The sequence below is a fragment of the Varanus komodoensis genome, unplaced genomic scaffold (genome assembly GCF_004798865.1).
Source record: "Varanus komodoensis strain SLA01 unplaced genomic scaffold, ASM479886v1 scaffold189, whole genome shotgun sequence".
Taxonomy (NCBI): domain Eukaryota; kingdom Metazoa; phylum Chordata; class Lepidosauria; order Squamata; family Varanidae; genus Varanus; species Varanus komodoensis.
In genome coordinates, this window is record NW_025335545.1 from 150204 (window position 1) to 171271 (window position 21068).

Here is a 21068-nt window from a genome sequence, read left to right on the forward strand (position 1 = left end):
CGGGCTGCAAGAGAGAAGCCTTCGGCGCAGGTTTTCCCAAGCGCGGACCAGCCTCGTGTCCCCGAAGGCATGTCGGAGCTGGCGGATTTGACGCCCACAGCCCCTTCTGACTCAGTGGCCTCATTAGGGGTGTGTCAACCCGCTGAACTATCTGTGGTTTGTCTCCCCATCTCAAGGTGCAGTGGGAAACGGGCGCCCAACCCAGCAGCCGTTGGCAGACAAAGGCCTCTGTGTCCTGCCACTCAGCCGGAAAAAAGCAGGCATGCAGAGACGCCCGCGAGCCAGGCCAGGAGGGGAGAAGGGGGCTGCCAGCACAGACCCCCCATGGGCCGGTGTGCCACGCTCCATGCCGGGGGGCCCAGTTTCTCTCATGCCAGAATGTGGGGAAAGCCCTGGCCGCTGGAGCGGTGCAGCCGTACCTGGGGGAGGCGGGGAGGGCCGTGTCCCCGAGTAACCTCCATGCCAACTGGAGAAAGGGCCGTTTGGAAGGCCGACTGCAGAAGCAACATAATTGCCCACTTAAGGCTCTTAAGAGCCCGAAGCGGGTCGGATTGCTTGGCACGAGCATCGTCCGCCAAGCTGTCTGCCTGCTGGCGAATACGGGATGCTCCGGGCTTGGCTGGTCCTCAAGCACCCTCCAAGGAGAATCGCTGCCTGCCTGGAGCGGGGCAGAGCAGGTCCACGGGTCAGACCCAGCTACCTGGGGGCTCCCCCGAGATCCTGCAACCTGCCCCGGCCCCTTCTCCTGACCACCAACGGGCCGCAGTGCTTCCCCGAAAGATCACGTACCGTCGGGCAGCACCCGACAATGGCACCCTCTCGCTGTGATTCCCACGAAACATGGCAAGCCTCGTTCCAGGTGAGCGAGCAACACTCGGCCACAGTATTTTCTCCTGTGCCTTTTGCCGTTCGTTGATCTCTCCCAGCGCTGTTCCCGGCCCTCAAGAGGTTCTCCGAAATGGAATTTAGCCCTCCGGAGAGGTTCGTCAGCCTTGCTCCAGTGAGACCCCCAGTGGGGCGCACAGCTGACAGAATTTCAGCTTCATTCTGGCCTCACAGGCGGGCTAATTTTTTTCCAACCAAGACATGTCTAGCTGAAATACCCCAGTGTGTCCCTCGTGGGGCAAGGAAGCTCCTGTCCCACCCCCACCATCACAGACCAAAATTCTCTGATGGGATTGTCTTCTTAAATGGTCTGACAGAACATTTCCTTGTATTTTGCATATTTCTTATGGCAACTCTTGTGCTGCACCTTCGGAGACAAGTAGGATCATGTTTTGTTACAAAGAAAGCCAAATGCCTATCAGATTTTAGCAAGCTTCCACAAGCCAAGGCCCAGAATCCTCTGTTGTGCATCTTGCTGCTTTGAGGGGCATGTAAGCGAAAGTTTGTCTCCAAAGAGCTGTGATTTTTCCCTGAACTTTCCACAGTTATCTCAAAAAACTGAAGTCACAGCTGGTTCAGGGTGGCTAGTCGGCGGAACCACAAACAACCCGTGAAGAGAAGCCATGGTTTGTCAGCGGGTTGTGAGCTGCGGTTTGTTCTCCATGCTTTGTTCTCTCACCTGGGTTTGGACAATGCTATGACGACAACGTTCGTCCATTGTTTTCGATGAGGACCTTGACATCTAACGGGTTGTGAGTTGCCCATGGTGTCTCCGCAGGTGGCTGATAAGGCCAATACGGGCATAGAGTGCTCTGCCACAATGATATAACCCATGGCTTAATGACAAGCCATGATCCGGCCCATGATCTCTGCGAGCATGGGTTCACATGACACAATAAACTATCATGGTTTGCTGTTTCGTCTGGACTGAGCAGCATGGTTGTTGACTGGGCTCAGGCAGTGCGACATGTCACCCCGATGGATAAGATGGACCCTCGTACGAGTAGCATTCTCTGGTAGGGTCATCAGAGTAGGGGCGGGTTGCCAGGGTTTGCGGAGGCGTTGTGGCTTATCCTGCCTCTTCGTACAGTCAAGTGAGACAGCAGGCCTCAGTCTGGCTGCACTGAAAAACTGTGGATTCTTTTCCAGACAGCGAACAATTTCATGGAACAGAAATGTGGTTTAGTGGAAGTGTTGTGGTTCTTTGAATTGTCCTTTTAGGTGCAACTGGGGAAAACGGTCGGTTTCGCTCACTCGGAGTTTGCCTTTGTGAAGTATTTCCCAAAATGCAGATATTTTCAGGAACAGGTACCAAAACGCGGTTTCTGTGGAAGTTCACTGTTTGTTTTCCTCGCTGCTCCGTGTGTTTGGTGGGCTTGGCTAACTGAGAAGTTGCTGCCATTCCTGTCCGTCCGATTCTCTCCCAGGTGCGTTCTGAGCAGTGTAGGGTTAATGAAAATAATAGGCCAAAGCAAAGGTTTCAGTCCTAAAATTTTCTTCTCGGGCGTCTCCAACACCTGCCATTGTTCCTTGCATTTTCTGTCTTAAAGGAAGGGGCGTTTTCCTCGTTCCAAATTGTGGGGGCTTCCAAGCAGGGATGAAGTATTGCTGAAGCAGGAAGGGCAGATGAGAATTTCTCTCTCCTCGCTAAGAAGTGGGTGGGGAAATGGGGAAAATGCCAGCCAGCCGCAGGGGGCTGGACCCAAGTGAGAGGAGGCAGCGCCGTGGGCCTAGAAATACCCCCGGGAGTGGAGGAGAAGAGCCACACCACTCCAGCAGAGGTTCGGGTGCCTGAGTCCCGTCAAGTGTGGGTAAGTCCAGGGGCGCCCCAGCGGTGCGGCATTCCCAGCTTCACGGCCGGGTTCGAGGAGCTCCTTCAGGTGCAGAGCAGTTTGCTCACTTGGAAGGGTCACAGGGGGCGTGGTGACCCAGGCTGACCTTCAGCACGGGGGGGGGGGGGGGCCTTGGGGAAACCTGTCCTCACACCCGGAGCAACGCAGTAGGGACAAGCCCCGAAAAGCGCCCGGCCTGCGGAACCGTGTAGCAAATAAATAGGATCGAGCAGGGGAGCCGACGTGCAAAGGGGCGTCTGTGCAGCCCACCTGCAAACAGTAACCAAGTATTGTAGGAAAGTTGCAGGAGAGAGGAAGCCGCAAACTTTGCCAGCGCTTCTGGCTGCCATACCCTGAAGAGATGGAAGCGAAAGAAACCTGGAGGTTTCGCGAGCCACCAGTTTGTTGCAGCCCTTGGGGAGCCCAAAAGGGGAGCTTTTTTGAGAAGCAATATTGGCGAGACTGTTCGGGGGAGAGATGGGATCAGCGTTCTCATAGTCAGACAAAGGCGACTGCTCTGAGCAGAGAAAAATTTCCCCACGCTGCAACTCCCAGCCGCTGCGGAAGGAATGGGGCTGTATTCAGGGTCAGGGACCTGCTCCCCTGCCCCGTCCAGGCCACTCTTGGAAGCTCCCAGAGAGACCTGGCCCAGACTTCAGGCCCCTCCTCGTGCTGCCCCCTCCCCAGATAGCTTGCTCTTCTGATGCCTTCCCACTCCTTGGTGGTCCAGGAGGGGGAAGCTCCCTCGAGCTGATGCAGAAGAAGGATGGCTCCATGGAAACATCAGCTCCCCAGGACGAAACTGGGAGCACAGGGATCCGCCTGCACTGGCGTCCAGACCTGGCCCACCCGGCCCAGGACGGCCCGCACGGACCGGCAGCTGCAGCTCCCCTGGGGTTTGGGCCTTTCCCAGTCCCACCAGGAGGTGCTTGGGGGAAAGCTCAGCCCCCACACCCAACCGCCACATTTCCACCCCACTGCCCTTCCGGGGAACTTGTGGCAGAATCTGGTTCCCCCCAGAGCTACAACAACCCTGCAAGGTAGGCTGGCCCGAGAACCGTTGGCTGGCCCTGTGACGGAGTGAGCTTTGGCCACGGTTTCCAGTCCCATGCTCTAACCACTATGTGATGCTCTCTGGCTTTGTCGCTTTTTGCTTGTGCATGAGGATCAGCTGACACTGCGCTCGTGTCTTTCAGAGACCCCCAGCAGTGATGGCACCACTCCCTTGTGCTGCCGTTCTCTCCCTCCTGCTGGCCACAGGAGGCTGGGGCTATGAAGCCGCCAGACTGGGTTGCCACCTGCACCGTGAGTCCCCTGCGCTGCGGGGAGGAAGCCGACGCGGGGGCAAGGGGAGGGAGGAGCTGCCCCCCGGGGCCACATTCCAGCTTTGCCACTGGGCATGCCGAGTCCACACGCCCTCCCCAAACTCTCGAGGGGCCCGTGCGCACTTGCCCGCACCGCACCCCCTTCCTCAGCAGGAAGCCCACAGCCCTGCATGTCAGGCCCAGGAGCCCGGGGCCAGCCCTTTGCACCCTCCGGGGGGGGGGGGTTGTCCCGGGCAGCGTTTGGCCCATCCAATTCGCAGGGCTTTGTGCGAAGGGAGCAGGGCTGCGAGTGCAGGAAATCGGGGGGCGTTTTGCTCCGATCCGAAGCCCCGGTGTTGCCCTCTTACCCTTTACCCCTTGACACATTTTGGATGGCAAAGAAGCGGAAGCCGGACATCCGTCCTGCCCCGATCCACCATTCCCCTAGTCCAGTGCAAAGCGGCTCGGTCTTGAGCGGGAGACCCATTCGTGACCCACTCCTGATGGGAGTAGGAAGAAGTCCTGGGTGCGCCTCACCTGTCACCTGCATCCTGGGAGAGCCCCGTGGGAGGGTGGCAGTGGCTCTTTGGCCCCGCGAAGCTTTTGGCCGGTGAACGGGGCCCGCGGGGCGGTCAGAAGCGTGATGGCCCAGGGGCCCCTCAGCGGCACGCCCTGCCTCGTGTGGCTCCCGGGCATCTCAGCCTGGCCTCCTTCCCCCGCCAGCTTTCAACGTAACCATTAAGAGTGACAGCAGAGGAAGCTGCTGCAGCACCCGCACAGTGCAAGCCTGCGTGGGCTACTGCGAGTCGAGCGCCTTTCCCTCCAAGTACTCCGTCCTGCTGGCCAGCGGCTTCAAGCACAACATCACCTCGGTGTCCCAGTGCTGCACCATCAGCAAAATGCAGAAGGTGAGGGGGCCGGGGCAGGGAATTCTGGAACTGCGGGGCTATTCCCAGTGATGTGGCGGGGCTGGGTTTGCAGGGAGGCAGCCCCCACACCGGTTTGGGATCCATGGGGACCTGGACGCCCTCCGTCCCTCGCAGCCCCCACAGACAGAGCTTAAACGCATCGATCTATATCTTAATTTCTATACTGCCCAACAGCCAAAGCTCTCTGGGAGGTTCACGACGGATTGCTAAGTCGCGGTCCTTACAGGAGCAGGGGGAATCAATTTTTCCTGCAACTGTCTTGCTTGCTGCTTAGGTCCAAAGCAGTTTGGTCTTGAAAGGGCAACGGGGAGCATGCAAGACACGCTCCTTGGAGAGTAGAGTTTGTTGGAACTTTCCCAGCGATCCTGCTTTTCCGTCAAGGCAAGAACTGCACGCCCCATCCCACAACGAAACTGTAGAATGATTTAGTTGCGAAAATGAAAAACGGGTGCGCCTGGGGCGGCCTCTTGCAAGCCTGTCTCAGAAAGAGGCGCTGTAATTCAGAAAGAGCTCAAAGGGAAAGGCTTTGGCCAGCTGTGGAAAGATGGGGGGGGGGGAATGGTGGCTCCGGGTGGGGGGACCCAGCGATCGTCCTGCCACCACCGCAGGTGCCCACCTGCCCGATCTCACCTGGAGATGAGGCAGGGAGCAGAGCAGAGCAGGAGATGCAGAGGAAAGATGCAGAAGTGGGAGAGCAGGGGGAACCCCCTCCCAGGCTCACCGCTTCTCTGAAAAGTCGCCCCGCAAAAGACTGAGCCCTGCTGTGCCAGGGGGGCCCTAGTGCTGGCCCGTCCCCGTCCCTCCCCGATCCGGCTTCTGCTCGATTAGAAGGCCTCACTCCAAGTGGGCGGCTCTTTAGGTGGGGGGCATTTTTGTGCACTTAAAAGTCCGGTGAGGCTTCGGTGAAGGACTTAGTCTGAAATCCCCCCGGCCAGCTTCATGGCCAGGTGGGGCCCGGAACCCGAGCCCCCAGGCCCCGGCCTGGTACCCTCGCCGTGGCAGCAGGCCGGGGAGGCTGGCTCCAGGCAGAGCGCTCCTCCTGCGTGAGGCTGGCCTCGGCTTCAGTCCCCACCTTCTCGGTTCAGCTTTTCCATGCAGAGGGAAATCAGATCTAAGATGTCTTCCTCCAGCTTGGATCTGATTAAACATTTTGTTATTCTTTTTAATACTTTCATTTCATTTATATCAAAAGCCACTTTTGCAATATTAATGATTTGCAGTTTTAAATTTAAGAGCAGCATATTAAATATTTCAGCAGCAGGGCTGGTCAGGCAGGTCCAGGACTGGAGGGAAGGGGGGGGGATGCGAGGTGATCTTTGGAGTCTTCGGAGCATTTTCCAAAGGAGTGGAACGGGGGGGGGGGGACGGGGCGGGGGGGGGGTTGGAAGCCGTCCCTCAAGGGCAAGCGCAGGTGTGGGGACAAGGTAACAAAGGAGTACCGGAGCCTCGAGGCAGGAGACTCCTCCCCCTCTCCCCCCACCCCCTGCGACATGGGAAAGTCGAACAAGCGCTTTGCACAAAGAGCAGAGGCTCCGTTTTGAGTTTGGTCACAGCTCGAACTTCCCAGTTGCCAGACTGAGTCCGCATCTTCAGACATCAGGCCCCGGATCTGAGGCTTGTACACAGAGGTGGGCGCCACAGCTCGGCACAGCCGGGCACCTGCCCGGGGTCCACCTGGCCACTGGGCCCCCCAACCAGAACTGCCCTTCTCTGCACCATTCGGCTTGCTCCGGCCTCTTTGCCCCACAGTGCCCTTCCCCCCAGGCAAGGCGGCCTCATTGCCATGGGGCTGAGTGCGGGGAGAAAGGCAGCCCTCGGGGCTCAGGAGTTGCGGGATGTTCGACCTGCGTGCAGAGAGAGACGGGCCGAAGCGAGAGGCCTGTGAGGGACGAGGTGGCCCCGCTGGGGGCCCTCCCTGCCCAGAGGCCGGGGCTGCCGCTGGGTTGGGGGGCCTTGGGCGGGGGGCTTCTGGCCCCATGCAGCGGTGGCTCCGAGCTCCATCAGTGCTCCCCATCGGGCTGAACCCCTGCGCCCAAATCCGCTCGCTGCCGCGCAGCACCACGGACAGCTCCTCCGGCGCTCACGGCAATGGCCGCCCTGGGCCTGGGGGGACCGGCCCCGTGTCCGGCTTCCGTGCTTCCCCTGCCCAGCACCTTGGGGGGGGGGGGCTGCTGGGCCCTGGGCAGGGCCCCACCAGGCTGGCCCAGCAGGGAGGCCCATCTGGACGCACCCGCAGGAGCTCCAGAGCTGGAGCACTTCCGCGAAGCTCAGGGCGGCCTTGTGCTCCTCTGTCCTCCAGGTCAAGGTGCGGCTGCCCTGCGGAGCCGGCCCACGCGCGGCCCTGGAGCTGTTCACCGCCAAGGCTTGCCGGTGCGACATGTGCCGCCTTTCCAGATACTAGGGCCGCCAGCCCTCCTCTCCCGCCCGCCGCCTTTCCAGTAATCCTTGCCGGGTGCTTCCCTGCCTCGCCCCATCCTCGGTGGGGCACGATGAATCCAAGGCCCCAGGCCAATTTCCCCCACCCTCCAGGTGGGTTGGATCACATCTCCCATCATTCCTCAGCAGCTCTATCTTGGCACAGCTGACGCAGTCCAGACCCTGGCTGCCAAGAAACCGGGCTGGCCCTGCGGTCTGGAGAGCCCTTTTCCGTCCTGCGAGAACATCCGTCCACGTTCGAGGCTGGTGCCGCTCTTTATTCACAGGCGAAACTGCCAGAAGGCAGTAAGAATAGGACAGCAGTTTATTTTATTATCGATTTTATAGGCGTCTCCTCTTCTGCAGCGGTACGGTGGGTGCTCAAAAATAAATGCATTTAAGCAGCAAGACAGAAAATGTAAGCATCTTATTCCTAACTCAAGTTCATGCCACGGTTTCGGTGAATTTAAGATGCAAAACTCCACATTGGAAGAATCTTTTTTTTTTTTCTTTTTCAGCTAGGGTGGGATACAGCATCCTTCCCCGCTCTGGGGCTGTCTGGATGTTTTGGACTACAACTCCCAGCAGCGGCCATTCTAGGGACTGTGGCTGATGAGAAATAAAGTCTGAAACTCCGAGGAGGTACCGGCGGGCGGGGGTCTTAGCTGATCAGGATGGCAGTGGCAGCTTGTGCAAGAGATGTCCCCCCACCCCCTGCCCCCCCGTACCCCAAGCCACTGATTGGACACCAAATCGGCCGTGACATGAAAGTTTCTCTTTATTGAATACAGACTTCGTCCAGCAAAAGGAACACAGGGCAGGGGGCGGGTTCACAGTAGCGAAACTTTTAATAAATAAATTGCCCCCCCCAATAAAATAGCTCTCTCCTGCAGCATCTCCCCCCGCCCCCCCATCCCACCTGCGTGCCTCCTGTGGAAACTACACCCGTGCGGCATCTAGGAAGGGGCAACAGCCGTCTCCAGACCCGCGCCTCCTGCATGCGCTGGAGTACTGGTCCCAGCATCCCCAGCCGAGCTGGGGATGAGGGGAGACACGCTCCAGTGCATCCGCAGAGCCCCAGGCGGGGAAGCCGCTCTGGACAGGCCGCCCCCGATGACTACCGTGTCTGCTATAAACTGAAGCTGCAATGCACGCAGCCCCCTCCCCGAAAACCAGCACCCCGTGACTATTCGATACAGATCATGGTTTGAGGTCATCATGCCTAGAAGACGGCGGGGCAGCGGGGGAGCCGCAGCCACCACCCCCTCCCCGAAAAAATATAAACACACACCAAGCCTTTGGTGAAGAAGATATGAAAGAGGAAACCGAGGGGGCGACGGGGCCTGCGGTCCCTGGAGAGACGCTTGGCTGGAGAAGCCCCCCCACGACAGCCCCCCAGGGTTTCGGGAATCTGGGGCCCCCTGAAGTCCCCCCGGGAAGGGCCGAGGGACGCGTGACCCGGGAGGAGGGCTGGACCAGAGCAAGCTGCAGCGGGGCGGCACGTGCCTGGCCGCTTCCCCCGGATCATCCTGCCCCCCAGCCGCCCGCAAGGCCTGCCTCTGCCCCACGTGCCGCCTCTCCAGCGCTGGAGTCCACCGGAGGAACCCCATCTCTCCCTGTACAACTCGCGGTCCGTCTAAAGTGCAGTGCCTCGGGCACTCTTTCCCCTCCGGCTGCCCCGAATTTCGGTTGGGGGGGCACGGGGGGACGGGGCCTGCGCTGGACTGACCCCTCGCTCCTCGGGGGCTGGGGGGGCTGAAGCAAAGTGGGCCTGGGCATGTCTCTGTGCGCCCCCCTGTGAGCCCCATCCGTCCAAGCTCAAACGTCTCACAACCCAGACCCACAAACGGGGGGATCTCTCGGAGCACAAGCCCCCGAAGGCTGAGCGGAAATGGCGGCAGCCGTCCCCCCGGGCGGGCAGAAAGCCCCTCCCTCCGGCCCCCACTCGGCCCAGGGCCCCCCCCCCCCGGAGCAGCTGTGGAGTGAGAGGCCCTATTGCTTGTCTCACCGGCTCTGCCCCCCCACAAGCGCCTGGGCTCCCCTGGGAGGCGCTGCCTGCGGCCAGACCCCACCCCGGGCCTGCGTGGCACGGGCTGGGCTGGGCTGGGCGGGGGGGCAGCCAGCGTGCTGCTCCCGGGCCCGGCGGGGGCTCCGGGGGGACTCCTAGCTGGCCCCCCCGCTCTGCACGGCCAGGCTGTTCTGCAGGTTGAGCCGGTTCATCTTCGCCTCCTCCAGGCCCTGCAGCTTGCGCAGCCGCAGCTCGTCCAGCTGCTTCCACAGTTCCTGCCGCTCCTTCTCCTTCTTCAGTTCCCTGGGGGGGGGGAGGAGGGGGGAGCTCAAGGACCACAACCCGGGCTGGCCCCCTCGGGCACCGGGGGGACGCCTGGAAGCCCCGTCCCAAAGGCCCTGGGAAGACCGGCAGCCCCAACGCGTCAAGGGGGTCGCTCTGGGGGGGGGCCATGCTCCCCCCTTCCCCACTGCCCCTTTGCTCCCAACCTGCTTTCAGAGCCGCCCTCCCCCGAGCAGCATCTGAAGGATCCTAAAGCTGGAGGATTCCAGCCAACGTGCATTTCAAGTGCGAGGCGAGCCTGGAGGACTCGGATGAGTGGACGGAAATCCTTCAGTCCAAGCGCATGACTCAGGCCGCCTCCTTTCCACTCTCCATTTCACAGTCGTCATCATTACCCTCGCTCTGCATTTCTGCCCCCCCCCGCCCCGTTTTTCTCTTGCGAGGAGCCAGGGCCCTGCCTTAGCTGCAGGGCATCCTCACAACAACCCTGCAAGGCAGGCTGGGCCGAGAGCCACCTCTCCAAGGCCCTCACCGTCACCCCGCACGGGCGCTGCAGACACTTACTGCTGCTTTTCCACCTTGTAGGAGGCCGTCAGCTCGTCGAAGAGTTTCCCGTTCATCTCCATAAAGGTCTTGAGGACGTTGTAGACCAGGGAAACGATGGTCCTGCGGCCCCGGGTGCCGTGTGGAGGCGAGGAAAGACCAGAGCGACGTAAGTAGGGGCGGCAGCCCCTTTGCCACTGGTGGGCCCAGCCAGACCCCACGTGGCGTCCCTTCGGCTCCCGGGTCGTGCAGCGGGAGGAGGGACCTCAAGGTGGGATTGTGGGGCTGCCCGTGTGGGGCAGAAGAGGGCCGGTGCCCCCCTAAGCGGCGCTTCCCGCCTCTGCTGCAGCCCCCGCACAAGCCGGGACCGGGACCCTAGCCTCGTCCGCCCGTCCGGGCACTGAGGTCTGCGGAGGAGACGGTCCGGCAGGGCCTCCGGCACGTTGGCTCCCCTCGCCCTCGCACAAGCCCGTCCGGTGGAAATTGGGGGGCCCAGGAGGCGGCTATTTTCAGAACTGGCTGCAAATGCTCCTTCCGGGGCGCGCGCTCCCTGACGCGCCGATGCCGCTGCGTTCGGAGGGGCCGCGGCCGGCTGCAGAGTCCCGCGCGGTGGCTTGCGACCCCGCCCCCCAGCCGCCCCCCTCGAGGCGGGGGGCTTGGCTTCGGGGCTCATTGGTGGCCCGGAGCGAGCCCAGGCCGCTCGCCCACGGGGGCCCCCTTTGCCCCCCACACTCACGGGTTCCAGTGCTCCTTGGAGACGTGGTAGAGCGTGCCGAAGACGGTGGGCAGCACCGCGTGGCAGTTGTCCTCCACCAGGCTGAGAATGTACTCGTTGTTCCAGAAGTACAGAGCCCGCTCTGCAACCTGCAACGTGCAACGCGCCGGCGTGGGTGCCGCGGCGAGGCTCTCCCCACCGCGGGCCCCTAGCCCCGCTGCCCGGCGAGGGGTGCGGCCGCCACCGCGTTCGGGGCCGAGAACCTGTCGGGCTCCCTGGGCTCGGCGCCCCCTTTGCAGCAGCCCAGAGCCCACGATCCTGGCGCGTGTGCCCAGCATCTGGGGTGCCCCCAAGAATTGAGCCTCCATGTTCTGCTGCACTCTACCACGCCAGTTGGGCTGCTGCAGGTGACACAGAAGAAGGTTGCCAGGGGTGCATTGGGAGCGCCGGAGAATCCGTGGCCTTCCTCTCGCTCTGGCAGACCGGGACGGGCACCCGAGGAAGCCCGGACTGCTCGGAGGGGCTGCTTCTGATCGGGGTTGTCCCGGGCCTGGTCTGCCCCCTCCAGTTGCCCCACCCTCCCCCTCCCATGGCAGGTAGCAGCGTACCTGGAAGTGTGGGCTGGCAATGCATCGAGCCACCTGCCTGAAGAGTGGCTCCTGGATTTTCACAAACTGCGATGGCTCAATGACATCGAGGATTTCTTCAATCTCCCCAAGAAACATCACCTGGGTGGGTTTTTGGGGGCGGCAGAGGGGGAGAGGGAGGAATTAGGAGGCAGGGCAGGAAACCAATGCAGATCTTTCCCTTCCTTCCACTCCAGGGAAGCAGAATTTTGAGGGTGCATCTGGGGAACACCTTGCAGAGTTGGCCAGGGCAAACCGAGCGCGGCGAGGAGCAGAAAGCAAGGAATCCCAGCACTCGGTCACTTAAGTCTCCCACTGCCAGAAATGCACCCATGGGGGGAAGCATCCCAAGCTTTCTGGACAGGAGACAAACGGCACAAAAACGGGGAAAGCACCAAGTTGGGGGAAGGCTCTGCGGATCTTTGCCCAGCCTCTAAATCTCCTGTCCTTCTCTACCTCCAGCCAAACCCGGAAGATCCTTTCCTGCCCCGTCGAAACCAAAGAGAGGTAAGGCATCTGCAAGGAGTGGCGCATTTCGCACAAAATATCCACGCTGCAGTTTATAAAACACAATTACGACAACAACACAGACGGGACAAGCAAAAGTCCATCGGTGCACAAGGAGAACAAGCGAACTTCAAAACTCACAATTAGATACCATTATATTTTGCAGGACAGACAAAACGTATTGTGACAGCTCTAAAATTTACTGTCTCCATTTACAGACGCGATCAAGTAAGAAATGAGCATGCGGTACCTCCTTCTGGGTGCAGGTCTTTGGCCAGTATTTCAACAGACCACGGATCACCTGCACAGGAAGGAGAGGAGGGGACGTGAGAAAGTTGAAAACGCAATCCAGGACCGCTCAGCCTTCTTGCTCAGGTTGGCCAAGGGCTTGTAACCTTCTCCATTAAATCCCATCCCAAAACTGGAGTGCGGCCATCCCAAAGGAAGGGTTTCTGCTTCCGCTGTCCTGTGCCTCAGCGACAAACCCACTGTTTGCTTGTGGCTGTTGCTTTGGCTCCCGCATCTCCACCTTCCAACGGCCAGATATTGGGGGACGCGGGAAGCCCCTTCTCTCTTCCGACAACTTGGAGATCCAGTGCCCGAAACAGGGACATCGCCAGGCCTGGCCTTGAGCAGCTTCCCGTGTTGCACGGAAAAAATTTTGCTCCGGGAGCAGGAAGTCTCCAGTTCAGCCTCCAAGATCTCGAGGTAGCAGGTGATGGGAAAACCCACAGAGCCACTGCCAGTCAGAGCCGGCAATACTGGGCTAGCCTGACACACGCTGCTCCTCCTAGAGGAGGGACCACTGCTTCCCAACTGAACGCACGCTTTGCACGCAGAAAGGCCCAGTGCCTCCAGTTTAAAAGCTTGGGTGATGGGAACGACCCTTCTTTGTCTGGGCAGCTGCTGCCACTCACGGCTGACAATACAGGACTAGCTGGAAGAATCGTTTGAGCTGTTTCGATGCCTTCGACCTCCCTGCTCTCCAGATGTAAGGGGAACCGCGGCTATAAAGCCGACCTGGCAAGCTCCGTGGTTCCTAACCAGTCCAGGCCGGCTGGTGATCTCCTTGGCTCCCTGCATCTGTGGCTCCAGCCAAGCTTAGCGGGATGCCCAGCATCCTGGACCCCCTTCCCCTACGAGTAGCCCAGCTCCGCTCGGCAAACCCCCACTCACGTGCTCCGTCAGGGTGGCATCTTTCTCCAGGAACTGGACAACGCAGTAAGCGAGCTGCAGAAGAGACGGGGGTGAGAGGGCTGGAACATGCACTTGGGCAGACGCTCACAGACTCAACAGAGCCCGGACTGGAATTCCAGCCTGTGGGAATGCTTTCCCTTTGTAATGCTCATACAATCTTTTGCCCCTTTTAGCCTTTCGGTTTTTCGAAAAAGCGCGACTCCGTTTTAAAATCCTTGCACTGCTGATGGCTTTTCTTTTTGTATTTGAGTTTTATTCATTTTGAAGCTTTTGAATGTTTTCATGGAACGCTTGATTAAGCTTTTGTATTTTATAGTTTTGCAAACTGCCAAGAGCGAGTCAGCTATTGGGAGATAAGAAACGCCCTCAACATAAGTAAACAGGTGAGCAAGAAGGGACGGAAAGACTCCAGGTGGGGCAGATTCCAAGCTGTAGACGGCCCTGGATGCGGCTCACCTGGGCGTGGAAGATGGAGAGCGATTTCACCGAGTGGAGCGGGATGAGCACCCGGACGAGGAACTGCTTGTGTTCCGTCTTCAAAGGCAAGGCAAAGCCGTTGATGATGCTAGGCAAGGAAAAGCGAGCAGGGGTCAAAGCTGGGGGAGACGAGAGGTTGGGACACTGTCCCTGGCAGGGGACACAGTCCCGAAAGCCCGAGCTGCTCAGCCTGGACGCCGAGATGGCCCCGAAGCTGGTGATACCCGTTTCGTGCAGCGGCCTGCAGGAGCAGCTGTGTCGCCACCGCTGTGGTGGAGAAGCCGGGCATCTTTCCGAGAGCCTGTGTAGTGGGGAGCGGAGGGCGTAGGACTGAGGACCTGGGGGATCTGGGTTCTAGTCCCCCTTGGCCACAAAGCTCCCCCGAGTGCCTTGGGCCAGCCATTCTGTCTCAGCCCAGCCTACCTCACAGGGTTGTTGTGAGGGTAAAACGGGAAACGGAGCTCTGGAAGCTGCGTCGGGTTTCTCACAAGGGGAAAACAGGCCTTCAGCTGGGGGGGCCTGGCCCCTGTGCTGCTGCAGCCCCACCCCTTTTGCCTTTGGCCCCGCCCACCAGGGGAATGTGGCCCCGGAGAGCTTCCGGAAAGGGAATGTGGCCCTCGAGCAACAGGGGTTCTGCACACAGGTGTGGACAGGTAGATACCTCCCCAAGATCTCCAGTAACTCTGCCACGCCGTTGAAATGTTCTGTCTCGTAGATAAACCTGGAGGGAGAGGGAGCGAAGCTGATGGAGGCCCACCACGGAAGGCCCACCGCTAAAGCGCATGCATCCGATTCACCCAGAAACCCCCAGAAGGAGCCTCGGTGTGGGGCGCCCAGCTGGGAGGCAAGGGGGACGACCCGAGCGATTCGGTCCTGCCCGAGCGCCCCCCCATCACTATGTGCCACGGCTAGTGCCCCACAGGTGGCTGCACACCGGACGGAGGGACGTGACGCCCGTGACCCCTGGCCCCACTGATGACCCGTGGGGCAAGCAAGGCCGGGCCGGGAGCTCTCACCGCAAGAAGATGTTGTTGCACTGCTTGCGGATGTAGGCGCGCAGGCCCAGGAATTTGCCGTAGACGCGGTGCAGGATGGTCTTGAGGTATTCGCGCTCGCGGGGGTCCTCGCTGTCAAAGAGGTCTAGCAGCTTGGGGGGGCAAAGGGAAGGGGAGAGGTGGCCACCAGCGAAACATGACGGAGCGCCCGCTCCCGCCCAGCCTTCCCGGATATTCCGCTCTCATGCGGCCTTGTTCCTGGATACTCCCCAAACATAAACTGGGGAGTATCCAGGAAGAGCTTGTGGGTTACCCATTTTATAACCCTTCTCCGGCGAGGCAGGCCCGGGGCCGGTGCTCCCCCTCTTTAAATTAAATTTCACACTTATTATAGTGAACTGCCACCCCGAAACGTGTCCTCGTGCACACGCTCACCAGCAGTACGAATTTCTGGTCTATGTAGCGCTTTGCAACTGTGGGCTGGAAGTCCGGGCTTTCAAGGAACCGGAGGAAAAATTCATACACAAGCTGGAAAATAAAAGATGGGAGCTGGAAGTCCTTTCCGCCAAACTGTTCCCCCCGCCCCCGCCGGCTCAAGGAAGCGACGGAAAGGGCCCCCCGCTGTGGGCGCCACTCGGGACTCCAACTTACAGGGCATAAATCCGCACAAAAGGGGCATATAATTACAGCAATCGGTGCAAATGCAGAGAAAAACAGTCGATGCATTTCCCAAAAATTTTAAATAAGCAAAGGTCAGTGCATTTCCTGCCTGAGAGCAACCAAAATTGAAGTTTTTCTAGGCCAGACAAAGAGAGGTTTTTTGGAGGGGGGTGAAGGGCTCCCAGCAGCCATCGCCTTTGCAAATGGCGTCCTGCATGCAGAGGAAACAAACCACGGTGCCTCCGCTCGCGTTCACCCAGAGCCCCGGGGAAGCATCCACAGCCCTTTCTGCCCAGCGAGCGGCCTGATCTGGACGCCGAAGGGCGGAGCTGGGGACTTCCTGCAGCCCTGCTGCCAGGGGCTTCCGCGCCATCCGTGCCCCACGGGGGATCCTTACCTGGAGGTGAGGCCAGGATGGCTCCAGGTTGGGCTCGTCCTCCTCAGGGTCAAACTCGGGGTTTTCACTGGGTGGAAGCGTCCGGAAAATGTTGACTGAGATCTGTGGGGAGGCACGGCGTCAGCCAGGGCAGAAAGGCTGGGCGGATCCCCGGGGCTGCCCTGCGGCTCGGGCACAGCTTTCCTTGGTCGGCAGCCCTGCAGCTGTGCACCACAACACCCAGCCAGCACGGGGGCTTGGGGATGATGGGCATTCTGGTCACACACTGCTGATGCGCGCTGGCAGGACGGAGGAGCCCCCTGCCGTGCCGCTCTGCCCCGGGGGGCTCGAGTGGGCAGAGCCTGCGGGTGCCCCCGCACCAGGACGTGGGGGGCCCCTGGTCCGGGCCTCCTCACCATCTTGATGATCTCGGGGTACAGCGGCTCGATGAGGATGCCGCGGTTGGTGGCCACGCACTCCACCAGCTCGTTGAGCGCCGCCCGCTTGATCTCCTTGCCCTTCAGGTCGGCCACGCAGTCAAGGAAGTCGAAGAGGATGCAGCACTGCTGCAGCTTCTTGCACAGGAGGTCATGGAGCTCGGAGACGGGCGCCTCTGCGGGGAGAGAACGGGCCACGCGGGCTGAGCTGCCGAGCCGAGCCGAGCCGAGCCGGGCCTCCCCAGCTCGGACTCCTCCCCGGGTATCTGCGGGGCTCAAGAGCCGGCTGAAGCAACCCGACTTTCCTTCTACCCCACCCCGCAAGATGCTTTGCACTGCAGCTTCCATTACCCCCAGCCGACCAAGCCAGGTGACGGGCATTGCACTCCTGCCCATCAGGAAGCCGCCAGGTGGGAGAATCATGAAATAGCGTTGGAAGGGGCCATGAAGGCCATCCAGTCCAACCCCTGCGCAACGCAGCACTGCAAGCCGCGGCACCCCGCTCCGGCGGCCGCCCCGTTTCCCCTCGAATGCCTCCAGTGTGGGGGGCCCCCACCTCTCCGGGCAGCCGGCTCCACTGTTGCAGTGCTCTCACAGTGGACAGCTCTGGGAATTTTAAAGGGAAGAGCATGTAAAAGAAATTGTAACACAGGAAGATAAAAATACAATTCGAGGCACTTGAGGTGCCTCGGAAAGAGACCCCGCCAAAGCGGCTCGGATGTTTTAAAATGCCAACCCCTCCAACACGGTCCCAGCGTTTCTCCTCCAACATGTTCCCAGCAGGCAGAACTGGTCCTTTCACAATGTACTCGTGTGTTTTTCTGACTCAGGCCCCGAAAAACCTTGGGACAGCTCAGCTAATGCCGACTTTCTTCTGATGCTTAAAGCCTCCTGAATGCACACTTCTGGATCTGCAGATCCTCCTCAGTGATCTTCCTGAAGGATCCCCCACCAAGGGAAGTCGCGTGGATTGCCACCGAGAGAAGGGTCTTTTTGGCTGTGGCTCCTCAACTCCAGAATGATCCTCACAGGAAGGCTTGACACCTACCTTGTGCCAGGTGAGCACTTCTTTCCCAAGAAATTCTTTGGGAGTTCTCGTTTCTGTTTTAAATTCTGTCCTGTGTTTTCAGTCTTGGTGTCACGGCTGTTTTACTCTAGCTTTCACTTTTATGGCATGCCACAGTCTTGGCTATTTACATTTTTGTGCTGTATTTTTTGGTTTTAAATTGTCTTAAGTGGTTGGGAAGTGCCCAGAGAGCTTCCACTACTGGACTGTATAAAAATGAAAGCAATCAGGTAAAGATGGGTCATTTTGCCAAGATCTACTTAATTTCTGTCTTTTGTTAGGACAGCTGCCTCTCCTGTAAAAAGCAGAGCCTGGAGCAATTCTGGAAAGGGAGGCTAATTGTGTTCCTGTTATTGATCAGAAAAAACCTTCTTGGCCTCCCCCTTCTGAGATGATTGGAAGTCAGAGACCCCACTGCAAGTCACTCCGAGATCTATTAATAGACAGAGAATGTTGCCAGTAAGGCGGAACCTGGGTCCTCGTAGCCCAGGATGGTCAACACAGGCCGGCAGCAACATCGCCCTGGCAAGGGTTTGTCCGTTTCTGCCCGTCCTTCTTGGGATGGAACCCGGGTCTTCACCTCTGCAAATCAGGGACTCTGTCACTGAACTCTGAATGCTCTGAGGGTGGACAAGCAGTGGCCTTATCTTATGTCGGACCATGAGATCCATTTACTTCAGTACCGTCCACACGGGCCGGCAGCCACAGGAGTTTGTCCAACACTGCTGGCAGATGCTCAGGACTGGACCCAGGACTTTCTGCGTGGAGGCAGGGGCCATGGCCCCTTTCCAAATTCGGGAATCCAGTGGGGTGTGGTGGTTAAGAGTGCGGCCTAGGGATGCGGAAGCTCCGAGTTCAAGCCCTGGACACTGGAGCAGCTGCAGATGCTCAGCCCAGCCTACCTCACAGGGTCGTTGTAGTGAGGATAAGACTGGGGGGGCGGGGGAGAGAGCTGCCTCGAGTTCCTTGGAAGGAAAAAAGGCGGCTTATAAGAAACAAGCAAACAAATAACGAATTTTCCGCCCTCTCCGTACTAAAGAAGGCAGGATGGCCGTGCCCAGAATGCCCATCTGGCCTGGCCTCCGAAGGACGTCGTGGGGCTGGGGCACGAGGAGCCAAAGGCTGCAGCCGCAGAAGGGCCGAGCAGAAAGACCCGCGCAAGCCATGCCGCCGCCTGCCTCTCCTCCTCCGCCGCATCTCCTGAGACAGGAGGCGGCAGAAGGGGTCCCCCGGGACACGTTTCCATGGCAGGAGGGCCGGCCCAGGGCTGGGACTGAGCGCAGATGCAGCAGCCGGCGGCCAAAGGGGAAGCCATCTCTGGCAACGGGGCAGCCGGGAGAGCCCCTTCCGCACCCTGGCACGGGCCGGCAGCCCGCCTGCTCCTGGGTGGCCTCCACGACGCAGCTGCTCGAACTGGGGGTGCAGGCGGCAGAGCGCTGTGCTGTCCCCACTCAGCGCGGCGGCAGGAGGAGGGTCGCGGGGCGTGCAGGCCGGGGCACAGAAAGCCGCCTCAGGGGACTGCCCTGCCGCCCCGCAGGCCCTGGCCCAGCGCTCCGGTTACGGACGGAAAGGGAGTGGAGCCCCGCTGAGACCGGCCGGGCTGGGCCACAGCCCTTCCCTGTCGGGAGAGGCTCTCTTTTAACAGAAACAGCTGTCTGGGTTAACATCTGCTTTAACACATATTGTAAATACACGCCGACTCACTCGGCACCGCCGTGCGCCCTGCAATTGGCGTTTTCTCTGTTAGTCACTGTGAGGACGTTTGAAGAAAGGAGTTGCGTTATTTTAAAAATCTTTTTATTCACAATCCACCAGCCCCACCCGGTGGCGCGTGCCAGTTTTGGCCAAAGCATGCCTCCACCTCCTCGGCTGCCTTCTAAAATCAGAAATTGGGGCGGGCATCTTCCAGGCCCCTCGGAAAGGCACGCACCCCTCTCTCAGCATTGGGTTCAGTGGCCATGAAGGCGCTGCTGCTGCGAGGCCAAACGCAGACCCCCGATGGAGCAACGGTCTCCCTCCACACGAGCCTTGTGCCTGGTGAGGCAGCTTCTCCACCAGGCCAGTGTTGCCCAAGGTCACTGGATCGTTTTGAAAGGGAAGCCGCGGATCGAACCGGCGACCTTCGGGGTGCAAAGCAGATGCTCCGCCACCCTGCTGAGCTCCTTCTTCCGGAATAACAGAACTGGCTCTCCAGGAGCCAGCCTATTTGCTCCTCTGGCCTCGTATTGTCTGGCCGCGCCGGCGGCAGCCTGCCACCCTTCTCCCTGCCTCCTGAAGCACGGCCTCTTTTCGAGTTCGAAATGCTGGGAATTGAGCTCGGGACCCTGCGCCCAAAAGGGCCACCCACCCGCCCAGCTGGGCCCACCAGGGGAATGAGGAGGCTCTGCCCAGCCCCGGAGCCGCAGCCGCAAGCAGAGAAGCCCGAGCTCATGGCTGCACAAAGGGGGAAGGGCTGCACGGCTGCTCGGCAAAGCCGCCGGCCGCAGACAGGCTCGCTCTTCCTCAGCGACACCACTGCATGTCTCTCTCGCCGAGAGCCGCGAGGAGGCCGCTGGAGGCAGCCCGGCCGCAAGGAAAGGGGCTGTGCGTGCCAGCACGAGCGGGATGGAACAAAGGCCACGGCCGCAAGTTTCACGCTCGGCTCACGCTCCATCGCCCTGCCTCCCGTGCAGGTGCCTCTGGCCCGGCCTCTTGCTGCAGCGGCGAGCGCTGCCGCTCTCCCGCAGGCGGAGACACGCGTGGCGACCCCAGGCCCCGGGGAGCGGCCAGCGGCGGTGCAGCCATGCAGGGCACGGGGCTCCAGCCCAGGGACGAGAGAGCGGACCTCTGCAGGGCCTCCGGCGGCTCTTCCGGGCCACACGCACCCGCCGGGGCAGCGGGGACAGGTGAGCCTCCCGCGAGGGGTCTTACCTTTGAGAAGCGGGAGCGGCGTGAGCTCCTGCTGCTTGCTCTGGTAGCGGAACTGGGAGGAACTGTGGGACCGCCTCTGCTGGGAGCGGCGGAGCGAGCGGCGGGAGAATCCGTCCACCTTGTCCGGCGGAGGCACCGGCGAGAGCCCCGGCGAGGAGGGGCTGGTGGGGGTCACGGCCGGAGGGATCTTGGTCTCCATGTCGGTGGCGAGCCTCGCCACCCAACCGGGTGGCACGGGCGGAAAAACCCTCCTGCCCCGCTAGTATTCCAGGGCAGCGTCTGGCGATCCCGTCGGTTGCTGCAGCAGCCCCCCCATGACAAGGGCAGAGGCCCGAGTGTGGCCGTCCGGCTCCTCTCAAGCGGCGAGGCCTCGGCACGGGCGCTGGGACACCGGTGGCTCTCCGAGCCCGGGCACCTCACGCCCAGAGCGGGGCTTGGCCTACCGGGCCTCCCCAGGTGAGCCCCGCATCAAGGCGCCCTCCGGCCGCAGGTGTGCCACCGGAGGCGGAATCCGGGCAGATCCTCCAGGAAAGGTCCGGCCGAGGGGGCGAGCATGGGGGGCGGCGTGCCCCGCGGAAAACAGGCGCCGCCGGGCTGCTCCCAGCCGGCCGTCAAACGTCCCCGCCCGGCCGGCGCGCTCGCCGCTGCTTCGCGGGGAAGTGCGGGCGTCTGGCGGCAGCCTCTCGCGGCGGCCGGGCCACCATCTGTCTCCAGGCGCCTCCGCGGGCGGCGATGCGGGCGGGCCGCGCTCACCTGGGCCCCCGCGGCAACAGGTCGGGAAGGGCGCCTTTTGTTCGGGGCGAGCCCCCGGCCGCGCTCCCTTCGCGGCGGCGGCGGCGGCGGCGGGCGCCCGGGCGCAGCCGGCCGGGCGGGAGCGGCGCGTTGCGTTGCGGGAGGCGGAGCG

At 60.9% G+C, this 21068-nt stretch overlaps 2 protein-coding genes across 2 annotated transcripts; one reads left to right on the forward strand and one right to left on the reverse strand.

Annotated features, from left to right (window-relative positions):
- Window positions 1–604: 604 nt before the first annotated feature.
- On the forward strand, window positions 605–7351 carry GPHA2 (glycoprotein hormone subunit alpha 2). Its single transcript, XM_044426877.1, has 4 exons — window positions 605–859; window positions 3914–4022; window positions 4745–4929; window positions 7250–7351. Exons 1-4 carry the CDS (start codon window positions 605–607, stop codon window positions 7349–7351), a joined length of 651 nt encoding a protein of 216 aa, XP_044282812.1.
- Window positions 7352–9485: 2134 nt separating this feature from the next.
- Window positions 9486–20694, reverse strand: PPP2R5B (protein phosphatase 2 regulatory subunit B'beta). Its single transcript, XM_044426878.1, has 13 exons — window positions 20165–20694; window positions 16168–16364; window positions 15773–15874; window positions 15151–15243; window positions 14737–14867; window positions 14382–14441; window positions 13700–13808; window positions 13223–13276; window positions 12297–12347; window positions 11522–11641; window positions 10935–11062; window positions 10220–10321; window positions 9486–9676 (listed from the first exon to the last, which is right to left on the reverse strand). Exons 1-13 carry the CDS (start codon window positions 20361–20363, stop codon window positions 9529–9531), a joined length of 1494 nt encoding a protein of 497 aa, XP_044282813.1. The 5' UTR covers window positions 20364–20694; the 3' UTR covers window positions 9486–9528.
- Window positions 20695–21068: the final 374 nt, after the last annotated feature.

Coding starts and splice junctions, on each gene's coding strand:
- GPHA2 (XM_044426877.1), top strand. CDS start 605: ATGCTCCGGGCTTGGCTGGTCCTCAAGCACCCTCCAAGGAGAATCGCT. Junction 860..3,913: donor CATGGCAAGCCTCGTTCCAG/GTGAGCGAGCAA, acceptor CGTGTCTTTCAG/AGACCCCCAGCAGTGATGGC. Junction 4,930..7,249: donor CCATCAGCAAAATGCAGAAG/GTGAGGGGGCCG, acceptor TCTGTCCTCCAG/GTCAAGGTGCGGCTGCCCTG.
- PPP2R5B (XM_044426878.1), bottom strand. CDS start 20,363: ATGGAGACCAAGATCCCTCCGGCCGTGACCCCCACCAGCCCCTCCTCG. Junction 16,365..20,164: donor GCCGCTCCCGCTTCTCAAAG/GTAAGACCCCTC, acceptor CTCTCCCCGCAG/AGGCGCCCGTCTCCGAGCTC. Junction 15,244..15,772: donor CATCCTGGCCTCACCTCCAG/GTAAGGATCCCC, acceptor TTTATTTTCCAG/CTTGTGTATGAATTTTTCCT.